Below are 15,141 nucleotides of genomic sequence, written 5' to 3' on the forward strand. Positions count from 1 at the left end.
TTTAGGAAAACAGGAGCTATTTATAAAAGGCTGGGAGAGGAGGGGATGGAGCTCTCTCTCGGGGGCCTGGCCCCGCTCTACTCTACCTGGCGTCCCCAGGACCACGATGATGGATTGGGCCATTTGTTCTGAGTTGCCCATGAGGGCAGAACATCTACTTAAATGATGTGTTGTTGGCAGAGTTATTTATTATGACGGCTAGTTTTGGCGGTTAGCGGGCGCATATTGCATGGGTCGTGTTTGACATGGACGACCGTAGAGCGAACAAGCAGAGGCTCGTCAGACAGGCTGACCTGACCAACACCTTATGGGTATTTCCTTAAAAAGTGATAAACAGGAGATCGACCGGCCGGCCGGCTGCCTGGCTGATGCTGATGTACTGTGTGATGTGTATGCTTAGAGGGGGTTTGACAGTGGTTTGGGTAGGGATAGAGGGGGGAAGGGGGGTGTTTAGGGTTGTGGTGGGGATGAAGCTGAACGTCAGCCATCTGAGGAACGTGTGTTCAGGGAGAGGGGGAGAATGTTAATAGCCAGAGGAGGGAGTTGAAGCAGGGGTTGATGGGTAGAGGACAGGAGAACGCACCTGGCATAGCAGAGAGAGAGAGAGACCGTTTTCTAGCTGATTCTAGGCCCTCCTGGCGCCTCTACTCTAATCTTCCTGTCTGTGTGTTGGAACGGTGGAACGAACAGGGGGCTAGCATCGCATCACAGCCCATCGCCACACGGCCCTGTCTGTGTGTGTGTGTGTTTGGCTTTGAAATGCTAATCCCAGACACGTCTTGTCTCATTTAAAGCCATCGTTTCACTTCCCAGGTGGGTGTGTGACAGTGTGCCCTCTGGGACCCCCCTAATGAAGCCTGTCCCTGCTCAGTAAATATTGGAGGGAGGGACACACTAAGTAAGTCATGTCTGGTTCTGCTAGAGATGGGGGAAGGTAAAGTACAAGTGTAATCAGCCAGGTAGTTCCTCTGACCTTCCTCTGTCCTGTACAGTATGTTTTCCAGGCCAGGCCTCTCTCTCCCTAGTGAGTAACAGTGTTTGTCAAGTAGCTAAAAGCCCACACCACTCTTCCTTGTGGAGTCAGAGAGTTTGTGACTTACCTGTAGGGAACAGTTTTTTCTTATCCTATTTTCAGTTGAGAAAGAATGTAATTGAAATGTGTAATTCCGGAGCATATTATTGCCTATAGGTGAGCAAGTACAGTTTGTATCGCCTCAAGGTATGTGTGTGTGTGAGTGTGTCCTTGTCTGTAAGTGTGTGTCCATGGTAGCCAGGTGTGATGAGTGTGAAGTGTGTCCTGTACCTCTGGAGACAGGGAACAGTGCTCAGTGCTCCTGGTTGATGTGATGTGGGAGCAGGTCCAGGAAAGTAAACAGAAAGAGGCAGGTTGATATCGATCCGTCTCTCATCAGCTACTACCTCGAGGGCCGCACGGCATGGAACAGACGGAAATTGATTGGTCAAGTCCGCTGGGGGACCACCGAGAGGTGTGGAAAAACCCTGCTTCATTAAATACTGAAAGAGACTACTTGGCTTTGACTCCTGGGTCGCCATGGTGAGTGGGAGGTCGAGCGGAGTGCTAATGTGCAGTTAGCACGTCCGTCACCTGGAGAGATGACAGGAGACACCACAGGGGAGGGACCCCTCAGTCTCCCTGCTCCCAGAACCCAGAGCGGGCTAGGCAGAGGAGAAAATCTAGCCTAACGATGGCGATGACTCTCTCTCTCTCTCTCTCTCTCTCTCTCTCTCTCTCTCTCTCTCTCTCTCTCTCTCTCTCTCTCTCTCTCTCTCTCCATCTCTTTCTCTCCATCTCTCTCTCTCTCTCTCTCTTTCTCTCTCTCCATCTCTCTCTCTCTCTCTCTCTCTCTCTCTCTCTCTCTCTCTCTCTCTCTCTCTCTCTCTCTCTCTCTCTCTCTCTCTCTCTCCATCTCTCTCTTTTTCTCTCTCTCCATCTCTCTCTCTTTCTCTCTCTCTATCTCTCTCTCTCTCTCCATCTCTCTCTCTCCATCTCTCTCTCCCGCTCTCTCTTTCGATCTCTCTACCTGGGCAGGTGGCATTTAGTCAGTGTTCCCCTCTCAGTAACTCACAGCCGGGCGGCTCAGGCTCCAAATGCCAGGCATCCCACAGATGCCGCAGTCGCCTGGCTTTGAGGCTGCCATCGCCATGCTCCGCGGGGGCTAGGAGTCCATGTCGGCTCAAAGAGGAGCCACAGGCTGTGTTCCCTCAGTAAAGGACAGACGGACAATCAGAGAGAGAAGGGGAGCAGTGGGTGGAGGTAGAGAAAGGACAGTCTATGTTTGTCCCCTCTCTCTTGCTTTGTTGAGTGTGTGAGCTGTACTGTTCAAGGGGGGGAGTGGAGTAGTGGAGGGTTGAAGAGCCATAAAGCCTGACATTTGTTTGAAGGGTCTGTTGTATGGAGTGGTTGTGAAGGTGCAGAACCGTGCTATGGCCCATGTACCCCCCCGTACGTGACCCAGCCCCTGCATGTCAAACCACTGTGATCAGCCCCCTTTGGATCCAAAATGGCGGTCAGTTTCTCGGTATTCTGTGTCACTGCATAGCCTAGAAGGCCAGCCACTGAACAAAGGGTGAAGTGGAAATGGCTTTGTATTCTTGTCATCTTCTTCCTCTGTATTGTGCTTATGTGTTATAGAGCTAATATAACACTGTACCATACATACTAATGCCCCCTACAAGAACAATACACAGACTAGTAGTTGGAGATGAACAGTAGGTCTTGTAGTCGCTTTCACATTTGATATGCAACTCTTTTGTACTCCTCACCTTGTGTTCTACAGTTGTCTATGTCAAATGAAATGGTGTATGTATTGTTGGGAGGATGATACTGGAACAGTGCTTTGTAGGATGTTTTGGGGAGGGCAACTCAGAGCGCCTTACATTTGCATCACCGGCATTTGGGGCAATCTCTGACACACACACTTTCTCAGACAAACACACACACACACACACACACACACACATACACATCCATACCCCTGGCTACGTGACGTGTCCTTGTGAGGATTAAATCAGCACTTCAAAAGAGCTGAAAACATAAACACTCCCAGTGGAGGAGAGGTGAGCCGCTCTGCAGAGTAAACTGTCATTCCCCTGCGGAGCGAGGGAGAAGGGGAGGAGGAGGAAAGAGGAGTGAGGAGAGGGTGGAGCAATGTGGGGTATAGGCGTCTAGGATCGGGTTGGTTTGGTTTGGGAAATGGGGGTCGATGGGTGTATTGTGAGAGGGGTGTATTGTCTATTCTCATAGGGATGACCATCTGTGTAAACAGACATTCTAGAAAGTCTCGACTACAGTACACTTCATTCTCTGCACATATCTGATTAGGGGAAATCCCCAACAGACAGATTTACACTTGTGTTATCTCCTGTCTCTCACTCGTGCTCTAAAGCGCAGTAGAGGCCTTGGCGTTGATAGACGGATAAACCTCCATGTCTTTGCACTTCCATGTCTTTGTACCTCCATGTCTTTGTACCTCCATGTCTTTGCACCTCCATGTCTTTGTACCTCCATGTCTTTGCACCTCCATGTCTTTGCACCTCCATGTCTTTGCACCTCCATGTCTTTGCACCTCCATGTCTTTGCACCGCCATGTCTTTGTACCGCCATGTCTTTGCACTTCCATGTCTTTGTACCTCCATGTCTTTGTACCTCCATGTCTTTGCACCTCCATGTCTTTGTACCTCCATGTCTTTGCACCTCCATGTCTTTGTACCTCCATGTCTTTGTACCTCCATGTCTTTGCACCTCCATGTCTTTGCACCTCCATGTCTTTGCACCTCCATGTCTTTGTACCGCCATGTCTTTGTACCGCCATGTCTTTGTACCGCCATGTCTTTGCACCTCCATGTCTTTGTACCTCCATGTCTTTGCACCTCCATGTCTTTGCACCTCCATGTCTTTGCACCTCCATGTCTTTGTACCTCCATGTCTTTGCACCGCCATGTCTTTGTACCGCCATGTCTTTGTACCGCCATGTCTTTGCACCGCCATGTCTTTGCACCTCCATGTCTTTGTACCTCCATGTCTTTGTACCTCCATGTCTTTGCACCTCCATGTCTTTGCACCTCCATGTCTTTGTACCTCCATGTCTTTGCACCTCCATGTCTTTGCACCTCCATGTCTTTGCACCTCCATGTCTTTGCACCTCCATGTCTTTGCACCTCCATGTCTTTGCACCTCCATGTCTTTGTACCTCCATGTCTTTGCACCTCCATGTCTTTGCACCTCCATGTCTTTGCAAGTTTGCGCTTCCCAATATTTCCATCTGGGCTTCATACGGCTTGACTGATCTACAGCTGCCTGTCTAGGATCTGAACTATTCCTATAATCCTATATGGTTCCTCTACCTGACTGTACTGTGTTGTGTTTTGTGCAGGTGGAGTTTGAGTGGCTGAGGCAGTACTGGTTCCAGGGCCAGCGCTACACCCGGTTCTGCAGCTGGTGGGCCAGACCCATGGGGCAGCTGGAGAATGACTGGAGAGAGATGGAGCTCATGGTAAGACTGCACAGAGACCCACTGGGACCCAGTAATAACACATACTAGTGTGTAGTAGTAAGGTTGACTGTCTACGATTTGCCATTTAAGAGCCATACAAAGTCTAATCACAAAGAACATCACTGTAACACTTCAGTTCATTCACACACTTCTGCAGTCAGTGATTATTAGTGTACACAGTTTCCTGTTCCAACGTGATCAGCATTCTCACAGTGGACAGCCTCCATCAGGATCTGATGCTGATTGGCTGTATACATCTGTGTAACCTCAAATATGCCTGTGCTTGAGTTCATTGCACAAACTACACCGATAATAATCAGAGAGTGCAGGTGTGATTGTGAAATGTCTTTGTGTCACACCCCGGGTGTGATATTAAGAATGTCTGGTTCAACATGGTCTTACTCAGATCTTCACCATATCACAAGGGACTAGTAATTGTTCTGACACATCATTTTCTCAGTCATTTCATAAATGAGAGAGGATGGGTTGTTCACATTGAAGTCTACTTAGTCACATCTGTTTACCGTACGTGTGTGACTGCGCGCGTGTGTGTGTGTGATAGTCCAATCTCAGCTCTGCTGTTGTATCAAAGTGTGTGTTGTAACTCTGCAGAGTGGAGCAGTAGGGGGCACTCTTGTATCACTGAAACAGCCAAGACCAGAGCTGTGCTCCCTCCCTCCCTCCATCCCCCCCTCCCTCCCTCCCTCCCTCCCTCCCTCCCTCCCTCCCTCCCTGTCTCCCTCCCTGTCTCTCTCCCTGTCTCTCTCCCTGTCTCTCTCCTTCTCTCTATTCTCTCTATTCTCTCTATTCTCTCCCTCCATCTCTTCATCTCTTCATCTCTCTCCGTCTCTCTCTGTCTCTCTCTGTCCCTCTCTGTCCCTCTCTCCCTCTCTCCCTCTCTCGCTCTCTCTCTCCATCTCTCTCTCTGTCCATCTCTCTCTCTCTGTACTCTCTGTCTTTGTCAGTGTGGAGCGCTGAGCAGTAATCACATCTAATACTCAGGCGGGGATAAAGAGAGGAGCCTGGAGAAGCCCGGTGCTGCTCTGCACTGAGACACAGGGAGGCAGGCAGGCTGGCAGGCAGGCAGGCTGGCAGGCAGGCAGGCAGGCTGGCAGGCAGGCTGGCAGGCAGGCTGGCAGGCAGGCTGGCTCACTCCCATCCACACAGCCAGGAGGGGGAGATGAGTCTAAACTCATCTAGAGCTCAGATGAAGTGTGTGATTTGAACCTGTACTTAGAGAGGAGCAGGAGTGAGATGTGAAGACTTGAGCTGTGTCTCTCTCTCTCTTTCTGATGATAAACCAGCCGTCTCTCTCTCTCTCTCTCTCTCTCTCTCTCTCTCTCTCTCTCTCTCTCTCTCTCTCTCTCTGATGATAACCAGCCATCTCTCTCTCTCGCTCTCTCGCTCTCTCTCTCTCACTCTCGCCCTCTCTCTCGCTCTCGTCCTCTCTCTGATGGTCAGCCATCTCTCTCTCTCTCTGATGATGAACCAGCCATCTCTCCCTCTCTCTCTGTCTCTGATGATAAACCAGCCATCTCTCTCTCTCTCTCTCTCTCTCTCTCTCTCTCTCTCGCTCTCTCGCTCTCTCGCTCTCTCGCTCTCTCTGATGGTGAGCCAGCCATCTCTCTCTCTCGCTGTCGCTGTCGCTCTCGCTCAATTCAATTTGCTTTATTGGCATGACGTAACAATGTACATATTGCCAAAGCTTACTTTGGATATTTACAATATTAAGATAATAAGAATCAAAATTGTCAACGGGACAACAGTAACACCAATAACCAAGGGTCAAAATAACCATACATTGAACAATAAGCATAGAGGACATGTGCAGGTTGGTTGGTCTGTCAGACACTGTCCCTCATCTTATGGCAGGCAGCAATGTAGTGCGCTGCCAACCCACAGCTCTCTGCATCCTCCCCCAACAGGACAGATAGCCTATTCTCATCAGAGAGGTATTTGAAACCTTGAATAGGGGTTTCAAATTTGGGGAAATGGCACTCTCTAATTGTTGAATATTTTTGACATTTTGTCAGGAAATGCAGCTCTGTTTCAGGTACTGCTGTGGTGCAGTGGTTGCACAGTCTTTCCTCTATGGGGAGCCAGGTTTTGTGTGTCTACCCTTCTCAATGGCAAGGCTGTGCTCACTGAGCCTGTACTTTGTACTGTAGTTTTGTTTTGATTGTGTTGTAATTTGTTTTATTCTGATTGATTGGATGTTCTAGTCCTGAGGCTTCAGTGTGTTAGTAGAACAGGTTTGTGAACTCAGGACCAGCTGGATGAGGGGACTCTTTTCTTTGCTCAGCTCTTGGCATTGCAGGGCTTGGTAATGATATGAGAGGGAGTCACTGTATTTGAGATGTTTACAACCTCTTTTTTTTGTTTTTATTATTAGTGAATATTGGCCTAATTCTGCCCTGCATACATTGTTTGTCGTTTTCCTCTGGACATGTAAGAGAATCTTACAGAACTCCGCTTGCAGGGTTTCTATGGGGTGTTTGTCCCATTTGGTGAGATCTTGTTTTGCAAGTGGACTCCACACCTCGCTGGCATAATCTCTCTCTCTCTCTTTCTCTTTCTCTCTCTTTCTCTCTTTCTCTCTTTCTCTCTCTCTCTCTCTCTCTCTCTCTCTCTCTCTCTCTCTCTCTCTCTCTCTCTCTCTCTCTCTGTCTCTGTCTCTGTCTCTGTCTCTGTCTCTGTCTCTGTCTCTGTCTCTGTCTCTGTCTCTGTCTCTGTCTCTGTCTCTGTCTCTGTCTCTGTGTCTGTCTCTGTCTCTGTCTCTGTCTCTGTCTCTGTCTCTGTCTCTGTCTCTGTGTCTCTCTGTCTCTCTGTCTCTGTTGGTGAACCAGCCATCTCTCTCAATCACTCGTACACACACAGACACACAGACACACACAGTCAACCAGACCCCACTCATCGTTTAGTTTTCCCTGGCTCTGGTCAGACATGCAGACGTGTGTCTGCTGCATATTGCCTTGAGTAGCCTATAGCATCATTCAAGATAAATGTGACATTTTAGTCAACAATAATAAAAAAATATATATATATCTCGTTCCCTTTTAGAGCAATGTTTGTTCTCTATTTTGTATTTTATATTAGAGGCATGCTGTTAATTTATACTTTCCCATTTAGCTTCTGTAAACTCTATTTACTCGTTTTCTTCTTTATCATTTTGTATTTTACTGAAGGTGCATTGTGTTGTTTTCTAAATGAAACAACATGAAATAGTTTATCAGGGATGGATTTGTCTTTGACCCATGAAGTAAATCAAAGCCATGCTCATTGTGTTTGTGGAAAATGAACAAATAAAATGGGCCACTATTGTTGATGAAGGCTCTTTGTGCTTTCATAAGCAATATTGTACCACATACTGATTAAATAGGCCTTTCTCAGTATTATAGAAATCAGTTATATATGCATTTTTATTTTCCTTTTTTCGATCGCTTATGTTTGTTTATTACACTTCTATTTTACTTACATAGTTTATATTTTCATATACTTATACATAAACTATTTTTATTAGCATTTTTATGCAAAACTATTTAAAATATCAGAATATCAGTGTGGCAGTTAGTGTTTTTCTGTGGTGACAAACATGTTTCGCTATTTACTATTTAAAAAATTCCGCAGTGTCCTAAATGATGACATTTTAATATTTATTAATGTTTTGGGATAATTTCATGGTGTATGTTTAATCTTGAAAATGTTAACCATATTAACCCTATTAGACACATAAAAAAGTAGTGTCTGCTGGAATGGAATGGATTTGTGTGTGTGATGTGTGTGTGTGTGTGTGTGTGTGTGTGCCTGCGACATACATAGCCTTGCATTGTGTTCAGTATATTTCAGAAGCTGCTGTCTGTTTATAGATGCTAGTTTCCTCCCTAGGGCTCAGTCCCTGTTGTCATGCAAATACTCACCCTGCCATCTGAATGACATTCTGATAAAACACATCCAGAGGTTTTCTCTCTCTTCCTTTTATCTCCAAACTGTTACCTCATGAATTGAAGTCGCTTCCTAATAGAAACAACAAGAGGTAGATGGAAGTCAGTGGTAGAGAGCTAAATAAAGATTTTTCAGATCAGCTGTGGGTGGGTGTGGGTGGGTGCACGAGTGCTCCATGCATAGATAAAGGAATTGAAGTGCTTATCAGATATGAGAATAGGTACCTGTATGAAGAAGGTCCAGTGTTCCACCTCTCTCAGAAGACGAGGGGTACAGGCTGCGCCCCGTGGTTAAAGGACAGGGGTGTAAAGGCTCTGTTCCCCTGTGATCCAGACTAGGAATGAAGCGAGGGGCGGTGGAACCCTGTTATGGTTTGGATGGGCCCGGTCCGCAGCCCAGCCCCCCTAGGACCTACTATCATGGATCTCATACAATCCTGACATTTACTTAAACCAGCAACAATGAATAGCTTCCACCTGGCTGACAAAAGGAGAGAGACAGTCTGGCTTTATGCAAAATATTTTAAATAATGGTGTGGCATTTATTATTTTTTATATCCTTTTTTTTTGCTGTGCGGGAGAAGCAGCAAAAAATTGCATATTTCCTTTTTTCGTGTGTGTTTATGTGTGTGTGTTTGTGTGTGTGTTTATGTGTGTGTGTTTGTGTGTGTGTTTATGTGTGTGTGTTTATGTGTGTGTGTTTGTGTGTGTGTTTATGTGTGTGTGTTTGTGTGTGTGTTTATGTGTGTGTGTTTGTGTGTGTGTGTTTGTGTGTGTGTGTTTATGTGTGTGTGTTTGTGTGTGTGTTTACAGTATGTGTGTTTATGTGTGTGTGTTTGTGTGTGTGTTTACAGTATGTATGTTTGTGTGTGTGTTTGTGTTTGTGTGTGTGAGATGATGCTAATGTATGCACTCAGTTGGACTTTAATTGATTTACCAGCTCTGCCTGCACACTACAGCTTCTCCCCTAATTTGTCACTTTCCCTGACTTCTGTGGCTGCTCATATCATAACTTCAAAAGCTGCCGGCATGCAAAGAGATTTCAGACAGTGTTCTCTCTCGCTCTCTCTCTCTCTCTCGCACGCTCTCTCTCGCTCTCTCTCGCTCTCTCTCGCTCTCTCTCGCTCTCTCTCGCTCTCTCTCTCGCTCTCTCTCTCGCTCTCTCTCGCTCTCTCTCTCGCTCTCTCTCGCTCTCTCTCGCTCTCTCTCTCTCGCTCTCTCTCTCTCGCTCTCTCTCTCTCGCTCTCTCTCTCTCGCTCTCTCTCTCTCGCTCTCTCTCTCTCGCTCTCTCTCTCTCGCTCGCTCTCTCTCGCTCTCTCTCTCGCTCTCTCTCGCTCTCTCTCTCGCTCTCTCTCTCTCGCTCTCTCTCTCGCTCTCTCTCTCGCTCTCTCTCTCGCTCTCTCTCGCTCTCTCTCTCGCTCTCTCTCGCTCTCTCTCTCGCTCTCTCTCTCGCTCTCTCTCGCTCTCTCTCGCTCTCTCTCTCGCTCTCTCTCGCTCTCTCGCTCTCTCGCTCTCTCTCTCTCGCTCTCTCTCGCTCTCTCTCGCTCTCTCTCGCTCTCTCTCGCTCTCTCTCTCTCGCTCTCTCTCTCGCTCTCTCTCTCTCTCGCTCTCGCTCTCGCTCGCTCTCGCTCTCGCTCTCTCTCGCTCTCTCGCTCTCTCGCTCTCTCTCTCGCTCTCTCTCGCTCTCTCTCTCGCTCTCTCTCGCTCTCTCGCTCTCTCTCTCGCTCTCACTCTCTCTCGCTCTCTCTCTCTATTCCTCATTTGACAGTTGAACGAGCCTTGTAGATGAAAATCTTTCAGCGTGTATCAAGAAATTGTATCTACTTTCACAATAAATATACTTCACACACTTGAATATATTTGTATACTTCAAGATCTACAAAACAGGAAGGGGTACCCGGGCCATGTCTTCTAGTGTCTCCCTGTAACCAATTTGTCAGTCTCTCTCTCTTCCTCTGGGTTTGGTCACACTCCCGTCATGTAGCCGTGGAGGAACGTGATGTGTAGGGAGGTGGCCTGTGACCGTTTCATAATTTCTCTTCTACTTTCCCTCGCGCTCTCCATCTTTAATGTTGGTCCTCAGTAACAATCTGGGGCGGGCTGCTGAGGGGGAGCGACTCAGGGGGAGCACAGAGCAATCACTCGCAGGCTGGCCAGGTCGCCATCGATAGCTGATTAGGTTATTGACCTAGCGAGGGGGAGGAGGGGATGGAGCTTCAGCGAGAGAACGAGAGAGAAAGAAAGAGAGAGGGGGTTCAATGTAAATGTTATTGCAGTGTGAGCTCATTTGATCAAAGCTCTGGAAAGGTTAAGCGAATCCAATCTGGTTTTGTATGGCAGAGTGCAGACAGACACCGGCGGGAGAGGAGAAACCTCCGGACGGAGAATGGATTATTGTATTGGTGCTGGGCTGAACTAGTGCAGGAGGCCCTCCCTCCCTCCTATAGACAGACAGTTTACTCTGCCTCTAATGCGTTTAGACAGCAATTGGCCTTAATAACCTTTATTGACTTCAGCGGGTCAGAGCCAAGAATCTAATTATCAAAGTGTATCAATTTCATTGGGAGTTTAGATTTGCACTGTTCATATAATTATTTTAAGGTCGTCAGGGCCAATTAATCCCTATCCACTTATTTGATGGGTTTGTAAAACATTATAGATGTTATGGTTCTGTATTTTGCAGTTTCAGCATTAATACTTTTTGGGGGAATGTTTTTTTTGGGGTTGTGCTAGTTGTTGTTTTTCTGTGCCCCGGTAGGTAAGAAAGAGCAGGACATTTAGAGGCTTGAGGCTTAGCTACAGTAGAATCACACTACTCTGTTTCACTCTGTAGTTTATTGAGCCTTAGCTACAGTAGAATCACACTACTCTGTTTCACTCTGTAGTTTATTTAGGTTTAGCTACAGTAGAATCACACTACTCTGTTTCACTCTGTAGTTTATTGAGGCCAAGCTACAGTAGAATCATACTACTCTGTTTCACTCTCTAGTTTGTTGAGCCTTAGCTACAGTAGAATCACACTACCCTGTTTCACTCTCTAGTTTATTGAGGCCAAGCTACAGTAGAATCACACTACTCTGTTTCACTCTGTAGTTTATTGAGCCTTAGCTACAGTAGAATCACACTACACTGTTTCACTCTCTAGTTTATTGAGCCTTAGCTACAGTAGAATCACACTACACTGTTTCACTCTCTAGTTTATTGAGGCCAAGCTACAGTAGAATCATACTACTCTGTTTCACTCTCTAGTTTGTTGAGCCTTAGCTACAGTAGAATCACACTACCCTGTTTCACTCTCTAGTTTATTGAGCCTTAGCTACAGTAGAATCACACTACTCTGTTTAACTCTCTAGTTTATTGAGCCTTAGCTACAGTAGAATCACACTACTCTGTTTCACTCTCTAGTTTATTGAGCCTTAACTACAGTATAATCATACTACTCTGTTTCACTCTCTAGCTTGACATTCTAGGGCAACATTCTCTAACAGTTTCATATACAGGCCACACCCATGCAAGCCAGATTAATGGTAAGGGTGAATTAAGCAGTACATTGTTTAAAGAGCATTTTTATTACTTATATATTTTTATTATGAATCCATTCATTATTTTCTTTTAAATCTCAGCAGTTTTTTAGTTTAGCATTTTAGTAGAATGCACTGTAGCTGTCTGTAAACGATATTGAGTATGTTTGTAATTTCAACAGTGTCTGTGATCATTTGCATGTGTTTGTGATTTTGTGTGGGTGCACGTGCACCATACTTCCTTGTGCGTGTGTGTGTGCACCAGGCTACCTGGATAGTAGTGTGTGTTGTCCTTATCACAGAACATAGAATAGTGTATAATCCTGGTGTTCATTCTAGCTCGGCCTTGTTTACCTCCAGCTCTATATTAACACACCTGCTGCAACCTATTTACAACCCTCCACACTGAAAAGAAATTACTCCAAGATTATTGTTATTATTCATTTAAAAAGGAAATATATGGCTGATAATACATTTTACATTACGGAGCCGGCTTGTTTTGAGGGGAAATATAAAATGAGAAGGAAAGTAAGAGAGCGAGGGGTAGAAAATGGAGCATAAATCGCAGGAAAAAGGTATTTGCGATTCTCTTTGAAGTACTTATTCAACAGGGTAAGCTGCATTTTCGTCAGAGCCTGATAGTGTTCTGGGTAAATACTTAAACCCCTTTAGAGAATTTCATGCAGCACAGATACGGTGCGCTGCGGTGTGGGGCTGCGGAGGCAGCAGTGTTTATGTTACCTGCAGCCACTGCAGCCCACAGCTTTGTACCTGAAGACATAGGTACTGACTGGAATCTCACTAGGGGATTGGCTGTGTGACAGAATCTACAGTAAAACCATTGGGTGTGTGTGTGTGAGAGTGAGAGTGAATAGAAATTTATTTTTTAACCCTTTCACTGCACAGAAGGCCTCCGTCACAGGCCACCCAGCCTTGTGTGCACACACCACACACACGCCACATACACACCACACACACTACACACAGCCTCCAAAGGTCTAAATCCAATTCAGCTGTTGACGTGACGTTGAAGGCGCTCTCGGGATTTCCTCTGTATCATTTTTAAACAATACCTAACAATGATTGACCACATCCTGCTGTTTCTGTTTAATCTGCTGGCATTATTAGTCAAAGATGTAATAGTGTGTGTGATTTTTCTCTCTGATAATTTAACAGTAAACATAATACAAGTCATTGTCTTCTGGAGAAAGGTGTGGTGATTTGGGGTGTTTTGGTTCACACAATGGGAAGAGACCGGAGCCAAGTTGCTCAGTGCTGTCGGCCTTTACTGTATATGGAATATATGGGGCAGTCTGAGACATCATTACCCTACTTTTCATCTTAGATGAACTCCTAATATGGACACATCAAATAAGGAAGTGCTATTGTTTTGCTTCTTATTCCATAATGAAGAAAAAGCTCAGCAAACCCTCAGCTCATTTTCTTGCTCGTTATATTCTCATCCCAAACCATTTATAATTACCTATAGAATATGTCTTTCTTTGTGCGTTCATAAAAAAACAAAGATATTTGTTATTGACACCGGTTTGGGTAATTCATTTTGTGTGTCTGGTGGATTGTGATGTTGACAGTGTTTCTACTGTATTGGTAGACTTTGAAGTCACTTGTCTATTTTTCTTAGAAAACAAATGAGCACTTTACAGGGACTGATCTGTCTCCTCCTCTTAGCAGCTCCTCCAATCCCCTTCCTCCGTTATTTATTTATTTAGCAGGTTGTTTTTCCTCCTAGCCCGGCCCTGATCAGCAAGATAAGTCTTCAGAGGGGGGAGATAACATCCATTAAAGTGCTAAAGAGGAATTACAGGGCAGAGCAGATTAATCACTGCTCAGTTTAATCACATTCACTGTGGCTGTGGACGGGAGGACGGGCGGGCTAGCTGCAGGGCCTCTCCCTGCCTGCTCCTGTCACAGACACCAAGAGGGAGAGAGAGAGAGGGGAAAGGATATATAGAGTGAGAAAGAAAGAGATTGAAGGGAGAGGAGAGAAAGAGAGAGAGAGCGAAAGAGTTAGAAAGAGCAAGAAAGAGAGAGAGATAGAGAAAGACAGACAGTGAGAGAGTTAAACAGAAACAGAGATGAAAGATGTCTCCATACTCCCATACCAAAGCACACCCTCTTTCTGCTGACAATAGACATTAACGTTAACCAACACTTGACATGCAATTATTGCATCACTTTGATCCAGGTGTAATTATTTATTCTCCAACTGATCTGATGCTCGTCTCTATGTGGGATCGAGTCAGTTAACACAGACACAGAGGGGCGGTTCTGTTTTTCTTTTGTGGGAATGAAAACCATACTGTTGGAGGAAGTACTGTTTCACTGTAGGCTCTGGCTCTAGACAGTGTAGCAGAAGACAGGAACATTCGGTCCCACCTTTTCCCCCAGACGCTGAAGGGTGGTGGTTTTGTTTTCTGCAAATAAAAAATGTATTATAAAATGTATTAATGTTTTCCTGTAGCAAACTTGCATGTTCATCCCCTGAGATATATTCTTTCTGTGTCGCAGGCACAGTAGAGGCAAGACACAGTAGTAGCAGACAGGTAGCAAAGTTCATAACTGAAGTACCCCACCTACCTATTCCCCCAGTCTCACCCTTCTGCACATGTTGTGAAATTCCCCATTTTAATTCTCCAAAGTCATCAGTGCAGCTATCGTGTTCAGGCTCTTAAGTGCGTTAAGCTGCGTTGAGAACAAAGAGCAGGAGAACGGGGGAATCCTGACGGGAAGAGGAGTGTAAAATTGTCTGATTCGCTTGAAGAATCGCAAAGAAAGAGAGGAATTATGCAGAAGATGCAGCAGATTATTTGGGACGGTTCAGGTGAGGGGGTGGAGGGAGGAGACACGTGGGGGAAAGTAGAGGAAGAGATAATGGGAGGATTTAAATGGCAGTCAGAGAGAGACAGAGGAGGTAGAGATAGTGGATGAATGGATGTGGGGAGAGAGAGGGAGATGGATGATTTGATGAAGGATGGGTGATGTGAGAGGAGTAGTGGAGCTCAGTAACATGCTGGGAAGTTCCTTAGTTTGTTTCTCTTTCAGGAGGTCCTGTATGAGGTGGACAAGCCAACTGAGATAAAACATCAAGTGTGTTTGTTGGTCAACATATACCTCCACACGTTACTCTCAAGATGATTATTTTGC

General features: G+C 45.8%; 1 protein-coding gene across 3 annotated transcripts in view; it reads left to right on the top strand.

The window, feature by feature from the left end:
• The window catches only part of LOC129854474 (alpha-ketoglutarate-dependent dioxygenase FTO-like), a 180,939-nt gene that overhangs the window by 37,225 nt on the left and 128,573 nt on the right, over window positions 1–15,141 (top strand). For all 3 annotated transcript variants that reach the window (XM_055921550.1, XM_055921552.1, XM_055921553.1), the window contains one exon: window positions 4,395–4,514. In XM_055921550.1, coding sequence (XP_055777525.1) covers window positions 4,395–4,514 — 120 coding nt within the window. The remainder of the gene's footprint in view (window positions 1–4,394; window positions 4,515–15,141) is intronic.

The sequence above is a fragment of the Salvelinus fontinalis genome, chromosome 4 (assembly GCF_029448725.1).
Source record: "Salvelinus fontinalis isolate EN_2023a chromosome 4, ASM2944872v1, whole genome shotgun sequence".
Classification (NCBI taxonomy): Eukaryota; Metazoa; Chordata; class Actinopteri; order Salmoniformes; family Salmonidae; genus Salvelinus; species Salvelinus fontinalis.